This window comes from Mustela nivalis (genome assembly GCF_964662115.1).
Source record: "Mustela nivalis genome assembly, chromosome: 5".
NCBI classification, from domain to species: domain Eukaryota; kingdom Metazoa; phylum Chordata; class Mammalia; order Carnivora; family Mustelidae; genus Mustela; species Mustela nivalis.
This window is the reverse complement of record NC_139024.1, coordinates 29,337,172-29,360,880: the sequence shown is the minus strand read 5'-3', so window position 1 is coordinate 29,360,880 and position 23,709 is coordinate 29,337,172. Positions and strand designations below refer to the sequence as shown.

At 33.1% G+C, this 23,709-nt stretch overlaps 1 protein-coding gene across 3 annotated transcripts in view; it reads left to right on the top strand.

The window, feature by feature from the left end:
- Positions 1-23,709, top strand: part of GRIK2 (glutamate ionotropic receptor kainate type subunit 2) — a 652,846-nt gene that overhangs the window by 281,278 nt on the left and 347,859 nt on the right. For all 3 annotated transcript variants that reach the window (XM_082731868.1, XM_082731867.1, XM_082731869.1), the window contains exons 5-7: positions 4,550-4,731; positions 11,557-11,610; positions 14,786-14,959. In XM_082731868.1, the coding sequence (XP_082587994.1) occupies positions 4,550-4,731; positions 11,557-11,610; positions 14,786-14,959 (410 nt within the window). The remainder of the gene's footprint in view (positions 1-4,549; positions 4,732-11,556; positions 11,611-14,785; positions 14,960-23,709) is intronic.

Below are 23,709 nucleotides of genomic sequence, written 5' to 3'. Positions count from 1 at the left end.
TTACATATTAATACATATATGATTTTATCTCATTATAGAAAAAACAAAGGCAAAGTAAAGAGAGATATAAAGTCTTACACAAAGTCATACAAATCATACATTTTGGAACTGGATTCAAACCCAACACCCAGGCTATTTCTACAATGAGAGAATTATGTCCCAAATTTATATTTAATTTGCATAAAATCTTGTGAGATAAGTAAGCCAAAGATAGCTTTCTTTTTCCTTTATTTGGCAGAGGTTGGTATTAGAACATTCTGCATCTATATAAGTAATTTTATGAAAATAATAGAAATCCAGAGCTAGGAAAAGTTGAAAGATAATCCAATTTGGTAGTTCTCATTTTGGTTTTTATATCATCTTCTTCTTAATAATAATTGAAGATCTCTGAAAGCATTTGTTAAGATATTTTCATAGGTTTCTTTAATATTTAATATTTGATTTAATGGGAGGAAGTGGGATCTTCTCTGTTTCTTCATTCAGTGTCCTGTGACATCATCTGTGTCTTATAACCTCTAGAACACTCTAGCCCACATGTGAAAGAATGAAAGCAAAAAGAAAAAAAAATCAAATAACCTCTTAGTATTATTATGAAAATAGTTGAACCTCAGGGATCCCCCTGAAAGAGTGCAAGGGTATGTGGACCACACTTTGAGAACTACTGATCTAGATAAAACTCATTTAATACATAGGAAACTGAAGTGTCCTGTCCGTCTATTATGGAGCTCAAGTCTGGTGGTGGGTTAGGAAGGGGTTGGTACTTTCCTTAAAGAATATTAGATATGATTAAGATAAGCACTAAGTTACAGTATGGAAATATATAGAGATGGTTTTAAGAGGGTCTATTCTTTGCCTCCCTCCCAATTCTACTAATGGCACAACAGTCTAACTCCAGCTCCCTCCTACTCCCACTAATGGCACAACAATCTACCCAAACCACACTAATGGAACTGTCCTTACCTATGTCATCAATGATTTGGTGACAATTTCAATGAAATTGGCCTTGTTTTTTTATTTAATTTAATAAACAAATTTAATAAACATTTGTAAAGTATTAAAATACAAATACAAATAAACATTTGTAAAGTATTTACCTTTTTGTTGTTGTTGTTAACTAGCAACCCTTGACATGGCCGATCATTCCCCTCACTTTGAACACTCAGTTGTCCTGATCCTCCCATGATCTCCTGCTCAGTGGAAGCACAGTCTCCCCCTAGCTGCCCAAATCAGAAACCTGGGAAACTTCCCTGACTTAGCCCTCGTCCTCACCAAGTACTGTCAGTACTTTCTCAAAAATCTCTCTCTGGTCCATCCACTTCTATCTCTCGGTACCATCCTACCATCTTGCCCTGCAGACACATCTTGGACTTTCCTAACCTGCTTTATTATAACTGCCTTCCAACCCTTTTTTCCTCCATTTTTAGCTCTTCTGATCTGTCTTCCATACTGAAAATCTGAGTGATTCTTTTTTCCTTTCTTTCTTTCCTTCCTCTCTCTCTCTCTTCTTTTTTTTTTTTTAGAGCGGGGGTGGAAGGAGTAACAGGAAAGGGTTAGATGGAGAGGGAAAGAGGGAATCCTAAGCAGACTCCATGCCAATGTAGAGCCCAACATGGGGCTTGATCATGACCTGAGATCATGACCTGAGCCGAAACCAAGAGTTAGACACTCAACCAACTAAACCACCCAGGCATCCCAGTGATTCCTTTGAAATGTGGATTCCAAGTGGGCACTCTCTACTACCCTTAAGACCTTAACTCTAAAGTAGTTTACATGGGATTAAGGAGCCCCATGTCCTCTTAAATTACACTTGTCAGCACTTCTTCCTTGATTCTTAAGATTCTTTGCCCACACTCTCTCATCTCCCTGTCAGAATAAAAACCTATTATCACTTCCGTTGAGTATCTTTCATGAGTACTTTCATTTCAAGATAGATGATTCTGCTGTATTCTTCCTCAATAGTTGCCCCTTCCCCACCAAAATATTATTTGCCATTTTTCATTTGTATTTGCCTGTTAAATAAACTTTACCTATCTTCCCCCTTATGTTTTTTAATATAGTATGGGCAGGAAATTTTTCTAATTTACTTTTTATTGTATTATCAATATCTAGAACAATGCTTGATCCATAAAAAGAATTTAATAAACATTTGTTTTGATGTGGGAGTGAATGAATGTTGTCTTCTTTTCCTTCTCTTATTTCTACAGTCAGCTGTATTTATAGTGTTCTGATTCACTTTTCCTAATGAAGTTGGAATTCATTAATTGAATTAATGATTTTATTGTCTTATGCTACTAGCTAATATAATATAGCTATTATCCTATAATATTGTTATGCCAAAGTGGTTCAAAAAGTGACTCCCATTATGACACTTACCTGAAACCAGACTTATCTTTGGAAATTGGCCTTGTTTTTTGATGACCAGGAAAATCACCTGGAAAGATTGTTAAAAACGCACATCCATGAGTCATATCCTCTGCAGGATGTAGCCATCTTCATAGATTACTGTCATACCTTCCAAAGTTTGGGAGTCATTGTCTTATACTGCAATTATACTCTGGTTTTATTTATAAAAAAATATTGCAATTATACTCTGGTTTATTTATAAAAAGTAGTTAAACAATGCAATCCCATGTGCAGGTAAATATATATATATATATATATATATATATATATATATATATACTTTTATACATGTTTTGAAGGATTTTATAAGGTTAGTGTTAAACTACTACAGGTGTTATAAATTCAAAATTTGTTTTCATGTTTGTTTAGCCTGTTAACATCTGCACACATTATATACATGTTAATCTCTAGACTGAATTGTATTATGTTTAATGGGTGCATTTAATATCAATTATATAATATTTATTTTACTATAGTTAGTGAATATTTAAATTTATAAAACAAAACGAGACAGTTGTAGTATGCTGTGTAATTTATGCAACCATTATTTATAGAATTCTAAGTGTCAAAATTCTAAAATAATCTTAAATGAAGTAAATTTTATGGAACAATATTTTAAAAGCAGAAGATACTAGGTAATTTGTGAATATACCTATTTTTTAAACTGTATGTCTCAATTGAGGATGAAAATACTAAAAACTAGTCATGTTAATTTTATTAACTATGTTGCAACATATTGAAGTGTACCATTATATGTATTAAGGTCTATTTATTTAAAAGTTGAATGAAAAAAGTCCTAGAATTAGATTTTACTCCCTGGAGCATATGTTATTTTAATACACAGATTTTTTACTCATAATAAGATATATTTTTATTCCTGTTATTCCAGTTTCCAAGTAAAGTAACACACACAAACATTCACAAAGAGAAATCTACAGATTAGTTATTTATAAGTATATTTCTTTATTATTATTTGTTCTACTAATATTTATGAAGGTATTTCCTCAGGGAAGATAGAAATCTAGAGAAATACAGAGATGAGATGGAAGAAGGTAAATAAGAAAAAGGAGTTGGAAGAGAAGACAAAAAATTATTTAATTTGATCCAAGCTAGAATAGAATTGGATGATCCTCTTTTTCTTGTCACACTTTTATATTGTATCTTTTATATGGGTGCTTGAAGGGGTTTAATTACTGAAGTTTGTATGAAAGAATATATTTGATGATTTGTCTCTGTTGCTTAAAAATGCCTAACAGTTCCATGACATATTGAACATGTATCTACTAATTTGATACATTTTTGCACTTGATCTTAGCCAAAAGGCCGAGAAGCGATAATTTGATACATTTTTGAAACACATACTCAGGAGCTGCTTCCCTAGGAAAATATATTTGCTTTACTAATAATGTGTGTGGTTATATTTGTTTCTGAAATTAATGTGACACCTAGCAAATAATACAAAAAAGTTTTATTTCTTTAATTTATTTATGGTTCAGACCACTACCCAGAGTTGATTTTATTAAAGAAAGTTATTTTACTTTTACCTATATATCAAATTACTAGCCTGTTACTTGTAAACAAAAACAAAAAAGCAACCAGAGCTTCCAACACTGAAGAATAATAACATAAATTACATCTGCTATAAAATATAGTATGAAGTGGATGAACTAGAACAATTGTCATTGACTTACAACAACCTTTAAGATGTTGTCACAAACCACTATTATTATAAAACACAAAACAAAACAAAACTCTATGTGTATATGTGGAAACGCATAGAAAATGTATGGAGGAATAATATTTGCAAGCTATTAAGTGTGACAACACTTTGGGAGCAGAATTGGGATACAGAGGGAGCCTATTTTGCTCTTTATACTTTTATTTATTTAAATTATTTACATCAATTCATAATCATGTATGTCTTTCATAATTTGTAAAAGAATTTCTTTAAGAATTAGAGAAATCATAAGTTTAACAAAACTAACGGGGAGTGTGGAGTTATGAAGTAGGAATTTCAGTGGTCACACCTTGGAATACAGATATCCATGGTCAAGAAAATCAGGCATTGTCGTGAACAAGTTCTATGATTCGATGACCTATTCTGCTTTTTCTCTAATATGCTTCTTCTCCCCCTTTTCCATTAAAGGTCTCATTCGTTTGCAGGAGCTCATCAAAGCTCCATCGAGGTACAATCTTCGGCTTAAAATCCGTCAACTACCTGCTGATACAAAGGATGCAAAACCGTTACTAAAGGAAATGAAAAGAGGCAAGGAGTTCCATGTAATCTTTGACTGTAGCCACGAAATGGCAGCGGGCATTCTGAAACAGGTACTCTAACATCCTTAAATCCTTGGTTTCTTTATTATATGTGCATTTAAAGCAGGGTTGTTTGTTTGCTTGGTCCTTTGGTTTTTGCGGGGGGTGGAAGAGTGACCACAAGCCTGGGAGGGGCAGAAGAAAAGGGAGAGAAATCCTGAGGAGCTAGATACTGGGACCCTGAGACCACGACTGGAGCCAAAATCTGGAGTTGGACCCTGCAGCCACTGAGACACTCAGGCACTCCCCCCTCCCTCCACCCTTTTTCAATCAAAGTGTGGTTGTCACACAGTTAAAATGAGCCAGAGAAGTTGCCTTGATGTAATTTTCTGATAAAAAGTCTGACATTTGCTTTTAATTAATTGTCTTAAAGGAAAAGTAATGCAAATATTGATGCTCTTCAAAAACACATTGTTTAAAGTTCTGAGGTGACTTTCAAATGGCTGCAATGCTATTTGCTGTTACAAATGTTAGTTATTGAGATAGATATTTCTGTTTTGTACTGAAATGAAGGAATAAACTGAGAGTCAGTGATTGAGCATCTCAACCATTACAATCAACTCATTGAAAGAAGAGAAAAAAGATTTGCTATTTAGCTGGCATCTTCTAGGAGATGCCTTATACATTTGATCTTATTTAATCATGACTGCGACCCCAGGAAGTAGAGACTATTCACTACAGAGATGAAGAAACTGAGTCTTGGAAAGATTGAGTAACTTGATCAATGACCAGAAGCAAGAAATAGCAGAGGGAATCATATTTCTCCTAGCGATGTTAAGTATTCATTCCAGAATAAAGCATTGCCTGACTCAAAAGATAATACTAAATCAATCAAATGAAATAATTCATAGCAGTGAAATCTTTTAATGTTACTTCTGCTCTGTTCTAACCTAACAGCTCACTGCAAAGCAGCAAATATTATTCTCCTATATATTACAGATGAGGCAACTTGGATGTTGAGGGTTAAGTGGCTAGTATGAGCCCATATACTTACTAAGCAGGAAAGCCTAGATGTGGACTCAAGTCTTTTGGACCTTGGTTTTTAAGCTCTTTTATACATACTGGCTAATATCTCAGTGGCTTGGGATTAATCAACTGTCCTAAAACCTCTCATGTATAAGATAAAATATCTCTACTGGAGAATTACATAGATTCAGATGTCAAATTATATCCCATAAAATATAACTAGCAACAGTAAATGCCAGTTATAACATGGTTAGTTTATTAAGCAGATGTTTGTCCAATCTTCCAATGTGAACGTCGGTTTCACTACAGTAAAATCTTTAATTGGATTTGGAAGATTGCACTAGTGTTATATTTGGGTAGTAAAGCATATGAAATTTGGGTGTGTTTTTTTGTTTCTTGGGTCTTTTTTGGTAGTGAATAAAGTGGCGCAATAAAGTAAACAGTGAAACCTGGAATAGGGATTTATTTTTCATATATACCAAAACAATTCTTAGTCATATTTAAAATATACAGACTTGGCAAGGAGAGATTTCCTTTATGCCCAGAGTGAGAAGCACTCTATGATTTGTCAGGGACAGATCTTTGGTAGTTTTTCCTAGGCTTCCAGCAAGTATATAAAGGATCAGTTGTATTGTCTCTAGAGTAACTGACTTATTTTGCATATCTGAAAGGTTATAGTATCTATCAACTTTAATAATAGAATTGCCATCTTGCCTTCTATTTGATATATCCATTGTTTTATAATTGTTTTCTTATATCGTAACCTGCTCTGTTTGCACAATGAAAACAGAATTAAGATAAATTTAAAATATATACAGGAGCGCCTGGGTGGCTTAGTCATTTAAGCATCTCCCTTCAGCTCAGGTCTTGATCTCTGGATCCTGGGATGGAGCTCCCTGCTCAGTGGGGAGCCTGCTTCTCCCTCTACGAAAGTGCTCTCTCTTAAATAAATAAATAAATAAATAATCTTAAAAAATAAAATATATACAGTAGAAAAAGTTAATAATTTTAGCAAGTTTAGTAGATGAAAAACCAGAGCAAAGGTAAAATGATAGTATGAGAGTTGAGATGAATGCAGAGTAACATTGTTACAGAGAATGCATGTTTTTAAATTCTGTAACACTAACTAACCACATATATGCTGTTTGTTTTTTAACTTACCTTGTCCAGACAACATTTGTTCCACATTTGGATCTCAGTTATTCTAGAAACGAATGCAAGAAGAAAGCAAATAGCTTCCTTCTTGTAAGTGAAGCAGTCCATTTAATAGGACTTCATTTTGTGACTTAGGAAATTTTTCTGAGATTTCTCAACACTGGCTAATGACAGAAGTCCAAAGAAATGGTATAAGAGATGGCAAACAGGCATAGATGGGCTTTCAGCTTGTCTGGTTTAATCTAAGAACACATATTAGGAGTATCCAGAAATGTGGATCAGTTTATCAGGCTAGCCTTATTTGTTTCATTGTTTTATTTATTTAAACTAAGTGAGCTCTTCCTAAATATTGAACAAAAGAGAATTTGAAGTTTTCTTCCCTGAAAACTTTAAAAGTGAGTGAAGCATGGGGCTGGCTCTTTGAGAGCACTAATGGGCATACATGCCTTAATAACAAAAGATTCCACTTCCACCCAAATTTGTCAAAGAGAATTCCCTATGGCAGCCTTAGGATGATCTGCAATTAAACCTCACGAGGTCATTCTATCACAGAGTAAAAGTATTAACTAAGACCTTGAAAGCCTAGATTAGAGACTATATTTGTTATATTCATATATATGTTATATAAATAAATATGAGATTATATTTTTTAGATTGAAAAAACATAAAATCAGGTGCAAATAAACAAGTAGAAAGCAACAAGAAGCAAATTAAGTTAAAATTTTAAAAATATGTATAAAGTCCACCTCTTCAGTTGTTAACTTTGAGCAATATAACTTCTTGATATAACCTAAAGGATAAACTGACTGCAAATTATATGCCAGATGTGTTCATTTGTCATGTGGCATTGTTTACACTGGTTAAATGTTGGGAATTTTAAATAATATTTTGATTTTGGAAAAATGTATCTGTGGTATTTCTTTCCAGGAGGGATAATACAGTACAACCAGTTTTTCTGTTGTACACCCAAGTTTGCTATGGTGGCTACTCTCAAATTATTTTTACAGAAGAAGGTATTAATTTTATTATTATTAATGTGGCTTGAAGTATACATACAGTTCATTTAAAAGTGGCAAGACATTATGTTGTCTTGACAAGACACAATGGCAAGACATAAACGTTATAGTTTATTTATTTATTTTTTAAGATTTTATTTATTTATTTGACAGACAGAGATCACAGGTAGGCAGAGAGGCAGACAGAGAGAGGAAGGGAAGCCTGTTCCCTGCTGAGCAGAGATCCCGATGCGGGACTCGATCCCAGGACCCTGGGATCATGACCTGAGCTGAAGTCAGAGGCTTAACCCACTGAGCCACCCAGGCGCCCCAAATGTTATAGTTTAAAAAACATCTAGAACAAGTTAGTCGTGTCTAAATTTGGTGCCTCTCCAGGTTAGATGGGGCAACAGTTGGTTAGAAGCCAGTGGCCCGGGGTGGGGGGGCAGTGAAAATAATTCACCTAAGCCAGAACAAAGAAGATAGAGGTTTATTGAATACACCTCAAAGGAGAGGTAGGCAGGACAGCAAAGGAGAGGCTGTCTGCTATGAGGCAGCGGCTAGAAGCTGTTTTTTAAAGACGGAAGGTGAGGAGGTACCGTGATACATGGAATTTTCTCCTTTTTGGTAACTGGACCTAGTTGTAAGCAGCCCCTTAATCAGTTGGGGACTATGGATATCTTGAGGTGAGTTGCCCATCAGGCATGTCTGTATTCATTATGGTGATCATCGCTGTGGACCCCTTTGCCTTGATCAAGTTTGCATTGCTCAAGCCTATTGTCTAAATTCCACGAAGTTCTTTTTTTAATTGTCCTGAAAATTATTTATTTATCTTTCAAGAGAGTATCTCTGTTGTCCATTTTTGTTAATGTTATAGTTAAGTACTCAATTAAAAATAACTACCCTTTTCTATTTAGGTCACACATCATAGTCCATGATTGATTCTTGTTTTCAAAATCAAAGGCTGAAGGAGGGTCAAAGAAAAGCATAAGCAACCCTTAGTTATCCCTTACAGATTTCTCCTCAAGGTGATGGAGTGCAGCAAACCACTCTCCCTACCACAATCTCCGTAACCCCTGCCATCCCCACCTCTAGAATACAATTTTCAACACTGGATTGAGATGATTGAAGCTTTCAAACTATCAAAGAAAAAAACAGGCAAAAAGTTTAGATTATATAAATCCTACAATGAAGCTACATCTTTGAGAATATAAAATACCCTGACGTGGGGCTCGATCCCAGGACTCTGGGATCATGACCTCAGACAAAGGCATTAGCTTAAACATCTGAGCCAGCCAGGTGCCCCTAAAATACGCCATTTTATAAAATGGCATATTATACCCAAACTTCAAGTGTTAGAGATCTAGAGTTCATGTTTACTCACGATCTCAATTTGTTGGCCAATTTATTCATTCTTATTTTGTCCTACTTTCCTACCTATAAAATAAGCATAGTAATAGGACCTACCTCATAAAGTTTTTTGTTGTTGTTGTTTTTAAGATTTGGAAGGTTTTTTTGGTTTTGTTTTTTGTTTTTTAAATTTATTTGACAGACAGAGATCACAAGTAGGCAGAGAGGCAGGCAGAGAGAGAGGAGGAAGCAGGCTCCTGGCAGAGCAGAGAGCCCGATGTGGGGCTCGATCCCAGGACCCTGGGATCATGACCTGAGCTTCTGGCAGAGGCTTTAACCCACTGAGCCACCCAGGCGCCCCCCTCATAAGATTTTAAATGAAGCTATTGGGAAGCAAGAATTCCTACCCCTTCAAGGGTCTTTCTAAGCTGGACTAAGAATCAAATGGACAGAGATTAATAGGAGAAAAGCAAATTTAATAGCATACATATAGGGTATCCACACGGACATGGAAATTCCAAAGACAGTCTGGCAAAAGGAGTTTCATGTGTCATGATGAAAGAAAGAGAAGAGGGACTTCAGAGGAAAGGAACCAATTCACAGGGTGTAAGAAAAGCAGATGTTTGGTAATTAGATGTTTGTCTTGCCATACTGTTGGATCACTCAGATGAAACTTATCTCTGCTAATAACCCTTATTCTGGAAAGATCCCCAATTTAGATTTTTCAAAGTAGTTAAGGGAGGGGCAAAAGTTTCTCTTGAGCCCACAGGGATATTCATTGCCTTCAGCTTGGAATAATGTTCATGCTAAAATGCCGCATCTTGTTTCTGCTTGCCTTCAGCCTCTACAAGGCTTAAACGGATTAAAATATGCAATGTACTTAGAATAGTACCAAACACATTTTAGGCATTATATGTTAATTATAGTTGTGGATTTGAATTACTGTTTCTTTCAATTATCTTCAATTTTTTAAATCTATATCTATATACTTGTTGACTTGATAAAAACTATTGACAAGGATAATGCTGAGCTGTCATTACACAGTTCTGGAGTTGAGAAACCTTTGGTACATACCCATCAGGAACAATGAATACCTTCTACAAAGATTATCTTATAAACCTAAGAGAAATTTTCTCTCATTTCAGTTAAGATTCAGACTTCATCAAAGTATCATTGGCTGGCTCACACAATCTCTGTCCATTCAGGAAATATGATTTGATAATTTGGTTCCTAGGTGTTGCGCACAAAATTCCACTGTGTGTGTCACGCAGGGGAATTCACCAATGAAGACCAAATATGTACTCTTATTATAAATTGCAATATCACAATTTCTGAATTGCTTTCACCTGCTTAATTCTTCGCTGCTGCCTTTCATTAACAAATGTCCCTCCCTTTTAATAAATGTATTTTATTTTTCCAAAGTCTTCATGAATATCTATTCTTTCTTAACTGAACAACTTGCTTCTAGATATGCAAATTTTATTTTCACTAATTAGTTAATACCTACCTGTGAGTATAGAATACGGGGTGTAGAGCTGGGGCAGCTATTTAGCAAATGAATTCATGTAGTTAGAATTTTATGGAAGAGTATTAGGTGCACCTGAGAATACTTATTTCCTACTAAGAGCTCTTCATTCAGCTCAAAAACGCATCATTTTTCAATCATCATCACCAACTACTGTTCATTGATAAACAGCTATTTCAAGAGTGTTCTCATTTTCAGAAGAAAAATTGACAGTTCACTGACTGGAAGTTCTAATCCAAAAGTCCTTATTTTAAAATCGATTGTCGAAAATTGACAAGGACTGTAGAAGTATGAAATAAAACAGTAATTTGCAACTGGTGTATTAGTAAAAATAAAAAAAAATTTCTTTGTACTTTTCAAATAACAGTGGTGATTTACAGTTGCTTCATCAATGCTAAGGAAAGTCTCTAAAGTGCTAAAAAAAAATTCCTACTGGCATTGTACTTTATAGCATTTTCACCCCCTAATTGAATAATAGTGATCGTAAAAATAAAGTGGTGTTCCTCTTTAGGGTATTTGTAGTGGAGACATTACAAATATAATGACCTAAGATGTGCTAATTTCAGGTTTGTGTCAATTTTAATGCCTCCTCTAATATGTAAAGTCATAAACTTTACATTGCAAACTTTCAACTAATAGCTTTTCTACCAAGAGAATTGGTTCAGAAATTCCTTCAGTAACCACTAATCTTCCTTAACTATGGGGAAAAGATTTAGTTTGACCCGTTTTAATGTAAACTGAATATTATTCCCAGATTCTTCATTACATCCTACTATTTTTCTATTGACATATTTCATATGATGTATACCTTAAATATTAATTTTTTTTTTATTTTTTACTTCCTAGGCTTTAGCTATGGGAATGATGACAGAATATTATCATTATATCTTTACTACTCTGGTAAGTAACTTATTAAAGCATAAAGTTAATGCTCTAAATTTTATTGTTATGGAAAATAGGCTTTTGAGTGAGAAATGATGACTAGCACCTTTGTAATTATCATTTGTTTTATTTTGGTAGAACTCAGGAGGAATTGATCCTCATAGAGAATAATTTTTGGTGGAAAGCTGATGATTTTGAAATAATATTATTTCAGATTTCAATACAAAATATCATATCTTATTTATATATTGCTTTACAGAACTTTCAGAACATAATAGATTTTAAATTAGTTTGCTGAGAAAATCAGTTTTTTTTTAAAAAAGCACACATTTTTCTGTTGTTATTTGGTTCTATTTACTTTACAAAAACTAGATTCACTGAAACCGTTCTTTTAGTACACTAAATTTTCTATCCTATTTTTGCCTATGTTTAGTCGGATTTTTAAATGTCAGTCTTACCGAATTTCCTATTAGCAAATTGAATGTTACCTTTATCTTTTGTTTTTACATACCCACCACACAGTTTTTTTCTTAAAGTTGCTTGAAAATATGACCTTACCCTTCTGTCAAACCTACTTACTCTTGGTTCTATTTCTTTACTAATATGGTATCCCGATTTTCTTCTTCTGTGAAATGACTGTCTCTGTCACTAATTTTTCCCTGCTGTATAAGGATAGAAAATTTGTCCTTCCCTTCTAGGTTCTTTGGCTGGTCTAGTGATTAAATTGACATAAAACAGATTAATGGGAGAAAAAAAAAACAAATTTAATTTCATATGTAAAGAGCCCCAAAGATATGAGACCAAGGTCAGGTCAGGTAATTGAGCTAAGGAATAGAATGAGGGCCTGGGGCTTCAAAGGGGAGGAGGGTAATTCACAGACCGATAAGAAGCACATATTTGGTAATTAGAAGTTCGCCCTGCCCTGCAGAAAGATCTTTCAGATAAAAAATTTAACTCTAGTAATAACTTTTTTTCTGGTACTGGTCCCCTATATAAATTATTTCAGGTAGTTAAGGCAACATAAAAGTTTTTCCTGAGTCGAATGGGTCTTGATTGCCTTCAGATCAGAGTAATCCACCTGCCAAAGTGCCATCTTTGAGGCTGGCATATTCTATTTCCCTTTATTGCCTGTTACCTCAAGTGTGAGAGTTACCTCCAAGTTTGAGCCTTTATTCTGTTTTCCTTTTTCCTCTTCAGTATTTTCTTCAGAACTGGTATGTATTCAGAACTTCAATTATTTCCTTTGCTGACATGAAATCTAAATTTCCCTTTGTAATATTTCTGAATTGTTATTTACTGTTACATTACAGAACAAGTCTAACTGTTGTCACATTAATTTCAAATTATTTGAACCTCTTACTGGACTCCTCTTCTAACTTCCTTCAAAGCCTCCATTCTCTGACTCCTACATCTTCACCAAAATTTGACTGTTTTTATCCTCCATACTGTCTCTAGCATGCATCTCCATTCCCACAATGACCAGTCTAACCAATGTTTTCTATTAACTCAGAGGTATTCAGATTGGTCTCCTTGATTTTAGGAGTCTTGAAGCTACTAAAATGTATTTGATTACAATAGCTTCCTGTAATAACAACTCTCCTCCAATACAGATTCTTCACACAGCGGTTTATATTTTACTGGTAAATACTGTGGTTCATTCTAATAGGGGTATTACTTCCCACCTGGTGACTTTTTGCAGCCCGTAAGAAACTTAGTGATAGGCTGGAGGGGAGGGAATGGAAAACTTTACTTATCAGCAAATTTTATGTCAATAGTTACGACCCAGTTTCACCATAATCACAAGATTTTAGAGGAATCAAAAGTATCTCTTAATAAGGAAAAAGAAATTTTTAAAAAAAGTAAGATATATGGAGCTCATTAACCCATAATTGAAGGCTTTTTTTTTTTTAGTTTGATTTTAACCTAACTTTCTTATTTTCTTTTGTTGCTATTCTCCTTTATCAATCTTCTTTTATAAAAAAAAAAAACTGATCTAGATCAATCTCCTGAATAGGTTTTATGTTTTCAAATTTTTGTCCCTTTACTGACACTTTGAATGACATCCTTTTTCCTTTTGCCTATCAAAAGCCTGGTCATTCTTTAATGGGAGCTTAGATCCCATCTGCTCTATGAAGTTATTCTTGACTACAAAAATTGAAAGTTTTTTGTCTTGCTTTTGACTCCTTGCACCTACCACTTCTACTCTCTTGCCCCTTAGGGTGTGTTGAGCATGTGTCTCTTTGGCTAGATTGCAAATATTGAAAATAAAAACCTAAAAATTCCTTATATTTTTTCACAGCACAGAGCACAGTTCAGACCAATATCTTCTGCTCTCCACTGAATTTATTTCTATTTTGTAGCCTATGTCACTGTATATCTCCAAGACAAGCTTCACAGGACCAACAGCATTACTGTTGTTCTTGTTCCTAGTATTATCTATAAGATCCGAAGATTAGTTAATGCCAACTTGAAAGAGGTCAGGGGTTCCACATGCTGCATGTTCTTATGGTGACATTCAACTCTTCTGAATGCTGTGGCCTCCTCTCACCTGGGAAAACCAAAAGTTAAAGTATTCACTACAGCCTGGAACCAACAACCAAAATCTAAAGGTTCCCTGTGGTGAACTTGAACTTGCCGGTAAGGTAAAAACAACAACAACAACAACAAAGGAATTGCAAGGGTTCCACAACCCAAAAGGCCAGTTTGTTACCCTCAGCTTTAATATAATTTTCATTATTTAGAAGCCATATTTCATGAAATGTTTCTTCAAAAAAAATAATAAGACAAAATAAAAAAACAGTAAGTGCCAGTAATGAGCCAAGGAAGCAGGGTATACAAAAAAAAAAAAAATCTAGTTAGTTAAAAAAATAAGATAGTACATAAAATTTAAGGGCAATCTATCCTAAATATGGAGAAGAAAGCTTATGTAAGTCTTAACTGCAGGTTACAGAAATACCTGTCATTTCATTGGTAGAATTTGAATATGATATATACATAGATATTTATTTAGAATATGCATGTTTACATTAGAAAAGCATGAAAATAGTCAATTTCATCTTGGTGATTTGTGATGTTTAACGTCATTTGAGAAACAATCATGTTAACTATCTAAGGGAAGTAAGAATAATTGCCTATTTTAATTTTACATTTGTGTGAATATACTGATACTAACACAAAGAAATTTGTCTTTCAGGATCTCTTTGCTCTTGATGTAGAGCCCTATCGATACAGCGGTGTTAACATGACAGGGTTCAGAATATTAAATACAGAAAACACACAAGTCTCCTCCATCATTGAAAAGTGGTCAATGGAACGGTTGCAGGCACCGCCGAAACCCGATTCAGGTTTGCTGGATGGATTTATGACGGTATGAATTCCCACTTCCAGATTAGTTTGTGTATTTCTAAGTAATTTTGCACAAATTATTTAATCTGCTGGATAAAAACTGTTTGACATTACAGGCAGGTTCTCAGAACTACTATTGCCAATAATCCTATTAATGATTTCCTAAATTAACTTTATGTGGCAAATTTGTACTTTTATATCTCAAAAGACATTACAGCTATTGTTAGAATAGTATAATGTGAGGATTTCTCTAAGTTTAATGAGTGCCATTTTTAGGGTAAATTAGAGACTGAGAAGAAGATGTTAACCTGATAGTTATACTTTTGATCTTAACTACTGATACATGATTATTCTTCATCATCTTGGTTTGTGATATCATATGAATGATCTACATCAAACAAGAATCTCCTTTCATTTAGTCACTCTTTAAGGCTTAAGACTAACAATAATCACACTTGTTATTTTCAAATTCTTGTTTAAACTTAGAAACTGGATTTATGGAAAAACTACAAAAGAAGGGAACATTCTGGTATAAGTTTAGCTCCTTATACCATTGCTGCCAATGAAAACCTAATAGAAGACACATATAATTCAAAATTGTCTGATATCTCCATAAAAATAATAAAAACAAGTAAAAATCACTATTATTAATTTATTTTACTTAACTGATTATATTAAAAATACTATTACTTGAACAAATAATTAGTTTAAAAGTTAGGACGGATATTTTGCATTTTCTTTTTGCTACTAAGTCTTCGAAAGCTGTCTTTGACACCATACATATTAATTCAGAATAGTCACATTTCAAGTGCTCAATAGTAAATATAAGTACTGGGTTCCTAACAAAACCAGGTAGGTTTATACTATACTATTTTTATACTATAGTTATTTAAGCAAATTATAAACGTTTCATACATTTTCATTGAATCTGTTTACTATTTCTATTTTTATTCTAATTATTGCTACATTTTAGGAAATAACTAAGCACTTTGGCAATATTTACATTTCCTAGGTCTTGACAACGTCTTTTATTAAGTGTCAGTCTAAATGAAAACTTTATAAGCATAACATTCTTTTTTCTGATATGTGGAAATCTTTTTCAGTTAGGATGATAATTTTTCCCTTAGTTCCTTCAATAAAGGTTCAAAGTATGGTTTTCATATAACAAAATAAAGGAAAACTTCTGTTATTTTTTCTTTAAAAGTAGACTCAATCAGACAAATTAACTATCTTCATAGAGACTGAAATCATAGTCGCCCTCATGGTACCAACCTTCTAATGGAAAGAAAAAAGACATTTGCTTTCCTTTTGTGAGAAAAACAACCTCCTAGAATTTGAAAATGTCTTATATCCACATTACTATTTTTAAAGATACAATATGAGGGGAATTTTATCCTTTTGCATAAAAATAGAGATCATTGACTAGTTCTAGTGTTTTGGTATTATTAACCTAAGATTTATTTGAGAAACTTTTTTGGGAGGAAAATATTTAAATAATTGTAAAATGAAGATATTTTTTCTCTAAATTATATCCAGATTAAAAATGAAATACAACCTAAAAAAATTACAAATATTATGCGTTATTCTCACTGTGAAGATGTTGAGTTAGACTTTTGGAAATTAATAAGAAAATGTTATTTCTTAAAGTATATACTATTCTTTAAGTTATTATTTTAATCATGTATATATATATTTTTTAATATGTGTTCTCTAGCTGTCTATCATTCTTTGATTTCCATATGGATATCTTATTGTTACTCAAAACCATTTTTGAATGAATTTAAGAAAAGTAAATCAATAAGTATCATGACAATATTAACACTTTTACTTAGCCCTTAAATCTAAAACTTCTACTAATATGTTCAAGGATTACTGTTCTTCTTTGTAAATCAAAACCACAAAAAAATATGCAACTGTATTTAGGTATTCTCTGTATTTCTGTATGATTCCCTATATAACACTACATGTCATCGCCTGAAACAAAGTGCTGTCTAACTTCTAAGTAACTTATAGAGACTATTGAAAGACAAATAAGTACAAAGGAAAGGTTAATTGTCCAGAAGGCAGGGACTCTTAGAGGGAATTAACCTTCAGAAGATAGAACAAAAAGGGTTTTAGGGGGAATACAGGTTTGGGTTCTTTTTTTTTTTCTAGCCATGAGTCTGTTCCTTCTCAGTTCTGTCTCTTTGAGCTGGCAGGTGATTTAGCCGGAGTGGTTGAGTGATGGAATAAAAATGCACTGATAAGAAAAAAAGAAAATTAGCCTGTTTATTGAAAATTCTGGGCATTGTGTATAGAACATATTCGAATACTCAATGCCAACACTCTTCCCTTTGTTACAGTCATGAAGTGTTTTCCAAGTGGCATATTAAATTAAAAAAATAAAAATGTTCACATATAAAAGATAATTACCCCTTCAGTTCTATATTTTTAAGTTACTACAAGATATAAAGATTTCTCCAGAAAACTTGAAATAAGATTTAAAAGTGAGAACATTTTGAAAATGAGTGAGCTGAAGTTAAATTTACTTGTATGAGCACTTTTTAAATAATATTTATTATCTAAAGATGTGTACTAGTTATATATCTTATTTATAAATAAAGCATGGAACACCAACTATTTTGGAAATAGACATGAAGTTTGCTGTTAAAATAAAAATGTCTTCAAAAATGGATATAGATTGATTACTTTTTAAAAATTCTCTTTTGGAAAGTAATATCTTTCCAAATCTCATTATATAGCATTATATAATGACATAAAATATTATATGCAAAATATTTTCATTATAAACCATTAATTCTTAATTATAAAATACCACATTTATTATTATAAATATAAAACCCACAAGGGATCTGTATAAGAATGTCAGTATATTTATGCCTTGCGTGAGTATTATTTTTCTTATTCATTTAAGATCAGATTGTAAGCATTTTCCCAGTCATTAAGTGTTTAGGAAAAGGAATTAATAGGCCATTTTCGCCATGAATGGAGTTAGGAAATTAAGAGGAGTCTAGTTAGAAAAGAAAAGAAATACAGCCTGGCTTTGTGGTTTTGGCAACATTCCCTTCAGTCAGTTCATGAGATCTCAGTGTTTATATATCTCTTGTTCCTTTTTTCTCCCTATGGTCCCATAAAGAAATGGGATTATCAGCAAAGTCCCTGGTGCTTGGAGCAAGACCTATTATTATCAGTATCATAGTCATTTGTCAGTATATAAGATCATAGTGCTTAGACTTTCACATTCTTTCTTCATGTTGAACTATAAAAGGAAACAAGGAATTTGATTCATAAGAATATTTCTAGTTGAGTTAGCATCTTAACTGACCCCTGGGTTAAGTGTTTATCTGCTAAATGACTATTGAATACAAGACCATTTCTCTTGTACTTGTGGTTTCTTCTATGATTTGGGGTCATCATAATAAATATATTAATCTCATCAGCTCAGTAAAAATTTTATCTCCATTTGGTATCAATCCAAACAAGAAACCAAGTTCCAGAGTACATCCAAGCCCAATCTCTTTAAGGAAGAAGTTAAAAAAAGAAGCTCAACAACCTTCTTTCACAAATAAGGGTTTTCTTTTCCTAACTCTTGATGTCACCTTTCTTACACTTTCCTCAGTGCCTGCACCAGTCAATGTGCTAGACTCCTCCCCAGACATGAGCCCTTATTGTAGAACACTTTCTTTACTGTGCGTTGTCTCCTGAGTATAAACATATACATATTTCCATGCTTCTGGGAGTATGGAAGTCCTCTAAGTGGACCACTATTCTTTACTGCATGATCAGTTGACATTGCTCTCAGTCTTCTGCCCAGACATCTGACTTCTCCAATCACAGTTCCCAAGGGCAGAGATTGACTTTCTTGAATCCGTTAGAGCTGATGATGGTTGTATTTATTATTGATATACTGAGTTTGCAATAATCTCAATTCAAGAGAATGAAATCCAGTGGAAATACGTCAAGGTCAGTTTTAAATAGTCTAGCTGTGTCCTAGAAATCTTTCCTAGTTCCCCCATTATGCCCACATATATTAATACTAATGGACCTGTATTTTATTTGGTAGTTTGAAAGTACCATTTATTCTTATATTGAATGTAGTATCGCACATATTCCTTGACAATGTAAATTTAAAATGCAAGTCAATAATGACGTGTTGGTTGGCTATATTATTTGGATTTCTACAGGGAGGTTACTATTTTGGAAATATAAACATTGGATGCCAACTGCTGTCTCTATTTCCTTCTCTCTGTTCACATCCATCAGTCAATCATCAAACACTTTTCAAGTCTATAGTCTCAATTTTTTCTTTACTACATTCTTCTTTTCACCCCATGACCCATGCCTTAGTTAAGAACCCCATGATCTCACCTCTGGCTATTGTAATATCCTTCTTGAAGTCTCACTCCTAATATCTCTCCTCTATGCTTACCTTCTATGTGAACATTGCTAATGACTCCTTGTCATTTACTAGATAAAATTTTTATCGATTTGCCAAGCCTGCAAGGCCCTCCATAATCTGGCTTCTGCTTCTTGTCCAGCCTCCTATTTGCCTGCTCCCAGCTCTCTGAAGCCACCCATTCTCACCACACTGTTGTGTGCTCCTCATTTTAGCACAGGCTGTTCCCACTGTCTGAATGCATGGCATATCCCTACTTGTACTTTAATTTTCAGGTCATCTGTTACCTTTCTTGTGATTTTACCTGTGTGCTCTTTCATTTGGGCATGTTTTTTAACCGCATGTTGAAGTTCAACACTGGTAGTTTTGTTCTCGTGTCTCTCTCTCTCTCTCTCTTTTAAATTTTTATTTATTTTTAAAATTTCTTTTCAGTGTTCCAGAATTCATTGTTTATGCACCACACCCAGTACACCATGCAACATGTGTCCTTGTAACACCCACCACCAGACTCACCCAACGTCCCACCCTAACTTCTTTCATGATGTATCTCATGTCTCCTTTCCAAAAGACTAGCTCTTTGGAGGCAGGACCTAGGTTTCTTCATCCTCGAAGGCCCTGTACCTAGTTAGGTGTCTGATGCAAAGTGAATGTATTATGAGGGTGTTCATAATGAAAGGACTGTCTGACGGAAGAAATGTGATTGTTAATTTATTTTAATCATATTACATCTGTGCTCTAATCACTAGATTCTCTCCTTTTCCCAAATATGCTCTAGGGAGCTTTTTTAAAATTTATGTACTTATACTTTATTGTCAAGATATCTAATCATTTGGAAAATGCAATTAGGCTAGTGTCAAATATTTGTTAGAAAAATATCTTAAAAGGCAAGAGAAGAAATACTTTTGATTAAATAGTGAAATTTCAGTGAGTTAGGAAAGGAGTTTCTCTTCTCCTTTACAAAACAGTGAAAATGTTTATGAGATGCGTCTTTATGTGTTAAGTTCTATGTCCTCTAAGCCCAGAAATTTTATAATTTCTTTCATAATTTGATTAGCTTTAAAGATAAATGTCTTATATACCCAATTCATGACATGGAGCTTAGATACTAAGAGAACACTAGTGATCACTCTGCTACTGTACAAAGGTATACCTTTAGGAAATAGAATCACAGAGGAATAAAGTATGACCAGGTAGATTTTCATTTACTCTTGAAACTACAAGCCTATCCTTGCCACTGTCTTCTTAATTAGCTGGGGCCATTTTCTTCAATTCCGTTGAAAAGAAAATTTAAGACTCTGCCAGACAGCGGATCAAACTAACTCTCCACATTTTAATCAATAGAGACATTTGAAAATATTGACTTTATCTTAAATCCCACTAAAACTTATCTTAAATCCCTATAAAAAGTAACAAAATGATGAATCAATTACTTTTTCTTTGATCAATTTTAATTGTGCATATGCTGTGTACTCAGAACTTGATATCAGGCACTCAGGATTTGGTGATGAAGATAATACATCTATTTCCTCACAGAGCTTAGGGAATTGACAAAATCAGAAGAGTGTCTTACTGATGACATCTCACATCTTAGTAGTACAAAAAACATTTAAACTTTAATTGTTGCCTTCTTCCCAATTTTGTGTTTCCTTGGTTGATTGAGTTTCCTAAGCCTTCCTTCAAAATTGTTAAAATTCCCTGTTTTCTATTTTATTTTGTGATAGCAAGAGACAAACATATTTATCAGGAGTTTTGCATAATTTCTTAGTATTTTTCTGAAAAATGTGCAACATTTCACAATATTTATCACCATAACTGCTAGTTTTATTCTTGTCTTTACCACAGAAGAAATATTTAGGAATCTATATCATAATCAAATGTGACAGAAGTATTTGTCTAAGATATTTCAGAGTATGTTATGAAGTCATAAGCACAACACTCATTACATTTGTACATGATTGATTTAATGAATAGTAAAAGGACTGGAGTTTGTGGCATGAATAACAGAATGGTGCTATATTCCTTTACTTTATATACCTATTAATCTTCCATGATGTACTAGGTTGCAAGTTAAATCTGAATATAAATAATTGAGATGACCTAACAACCTCCATTGTTTCATTAACATACAACATTCCATTTAATTGCCTTTGCTCATTGACAGATTAAATAATCAGCATTTATCTAAAGCTGATAAAGAGTTGGAATTTCCATTTTAAGTAATTGTTCCTTACATGAAAAATGGCAGTTGCAATGAATCATTTCCTTCATAATCATGTTATTTTTTAGGCCAATTTTTAAACTTTTCACTTGGAAAAAAGAAGGTTGAATCAGGAGACTTTTTTTTTATTCCTTCCACCCTCAAGAGCAAAATGTGTCTGATCTGATACTGAGGAGCACTGATCTGAGATCATGAGATACACACTTGTAATGCATTAATATTTTTCTGTTCATAATTTCCCTCAGCTTCTTATTTTGTATTTACTAGCTATATAGTTACATATAGATATGTATAACAAACTCAGAATAGTTTAAGTCAGGTGATTGAAATCATAAAAACACAGAGTAAGTGATAGCACTGAGACATATGAATAATAAGGAATATTATTTAGATACGGATTCATAACGAACTACAGAAAAATTCTGGCTAAGAAAGATTAACAATTGCAATAAACCATAGTTTTTTTTCTTTATAAGATCTGTTCCTAAAATAAAAAGAGTGGATCTATTTCTAAAATGCACAGAACATGTTTTTTGACTGTTTACATTCAGAACAAAATACACAGAGCTAAGTTACATTCTATATTTGGAAATAAGGGATGGACTGATAGGGAGTGATAATTCTATCAAAACTATATTGTTTTGTATTACTCTATTTTACTCATAATTTTAGGAATTTATTTTAGGAACTTTACTATTTTTATAATTTGGAATTTATATTAAAAATATTGAAACATAACACCTGTTAAAAGATATTTTGGCCTCACTATAGTCTTTAAATGATATACTTTTTTAGTGTTTTTAAAGTTCATTTATTTTTTTAATTAATACGCTCTAGGAACTTTTTTTAATTTTATTTTTTCAGTGTTCCAAGATTCATTGTTTATGCACCACAACCAGTACTCTATGCAATATGTGCTCTCCTTAACACCCACCACCGGGCTCACCGTTCCCCAACCCCCTCCCCTCCAAAACCCTGTTTGTTTCTCAGAGTCCACAGTATCTCATGGTTCATCTCCCCCTCCGATTTTCCCTAATTATTTTTCCTTTCCTTCTCCTAACATCCTCCATGTTATTCCTTATGCTCCACAATAATAAATAAACACATAAATACATAAATTTCATTTATTTATTAATTTATTATCTCTCCACCCAACATGGGGTTTGAAATTAGGACCCTTAGATCAAAGTCGCATGCTCTTCTGACTGAGTCACACCACAGGCACCCTAAATTTTTAAATAATAAATAATAACAAAAGTTTCCATTTAAATACTTACATTTATATAGAGTTTTACATAAAAACAAATAATACAAAAGCATATAATGTTTATTATTTATATTTACGTAGATTAATATTACTTTTAGATACTATAATGAAAGGAAAGGTTTAGCCGTATTTATTTACTAGAAGGACAATGTTAGTGTCATAATATTATTAAGACAATTAGCATTTATAATACATGGCCTCAGGACACTAAATATACATAAGATTTTTGTAGATTTTTATTAAATAGTAACTCTTAACTCTAAAAATATGTATAAATGTAACATTTAACTGTAGATATTATAAATTTTGGACTCAGTATATCTATCAAATTTTAACAAATTTTCATTCTTTGGTACTGTAATTTGTAACAAATTTCAGCTTGTTTTATCATGCTCAATTTCAGAAGAATTATTAAGATAGATAATATTGCAAATAAATTAAGAACATGGTATATAATGAAATTTATGTTATATATAATAAACAAGAGTCATAACTGAGCTTTTTTCATGTAAATATATGCAACAGTAGATGTTTCCTACTTCTGTATTTTACCGATAGAGAAATTTTCTTGCCTGTGTGATCCAAGAATTATTTGACTTTGTTTTTAGAAGTAGGAGCATACCCAGATTTGAAGTGTGAATATTGAGGGCCTTTGAGTGTATAATAGCCCTAGGAACTCTGATTCAAACATTGCCTTTGTATATAAATTTTGAATCTTGCTCCTGATACATATTACTGTTTGTATTGGCAATTTCTACTATGAAATGACCTACTGTGAAATGTATTTAACACTTAACTGCATCCTAGTCCTATTGTTGCCTCATGGCAACATCATGGGGCAGTTATAATCCTCAGTGTATAGATGCAGGTACATAGAATAAGTAGATTATA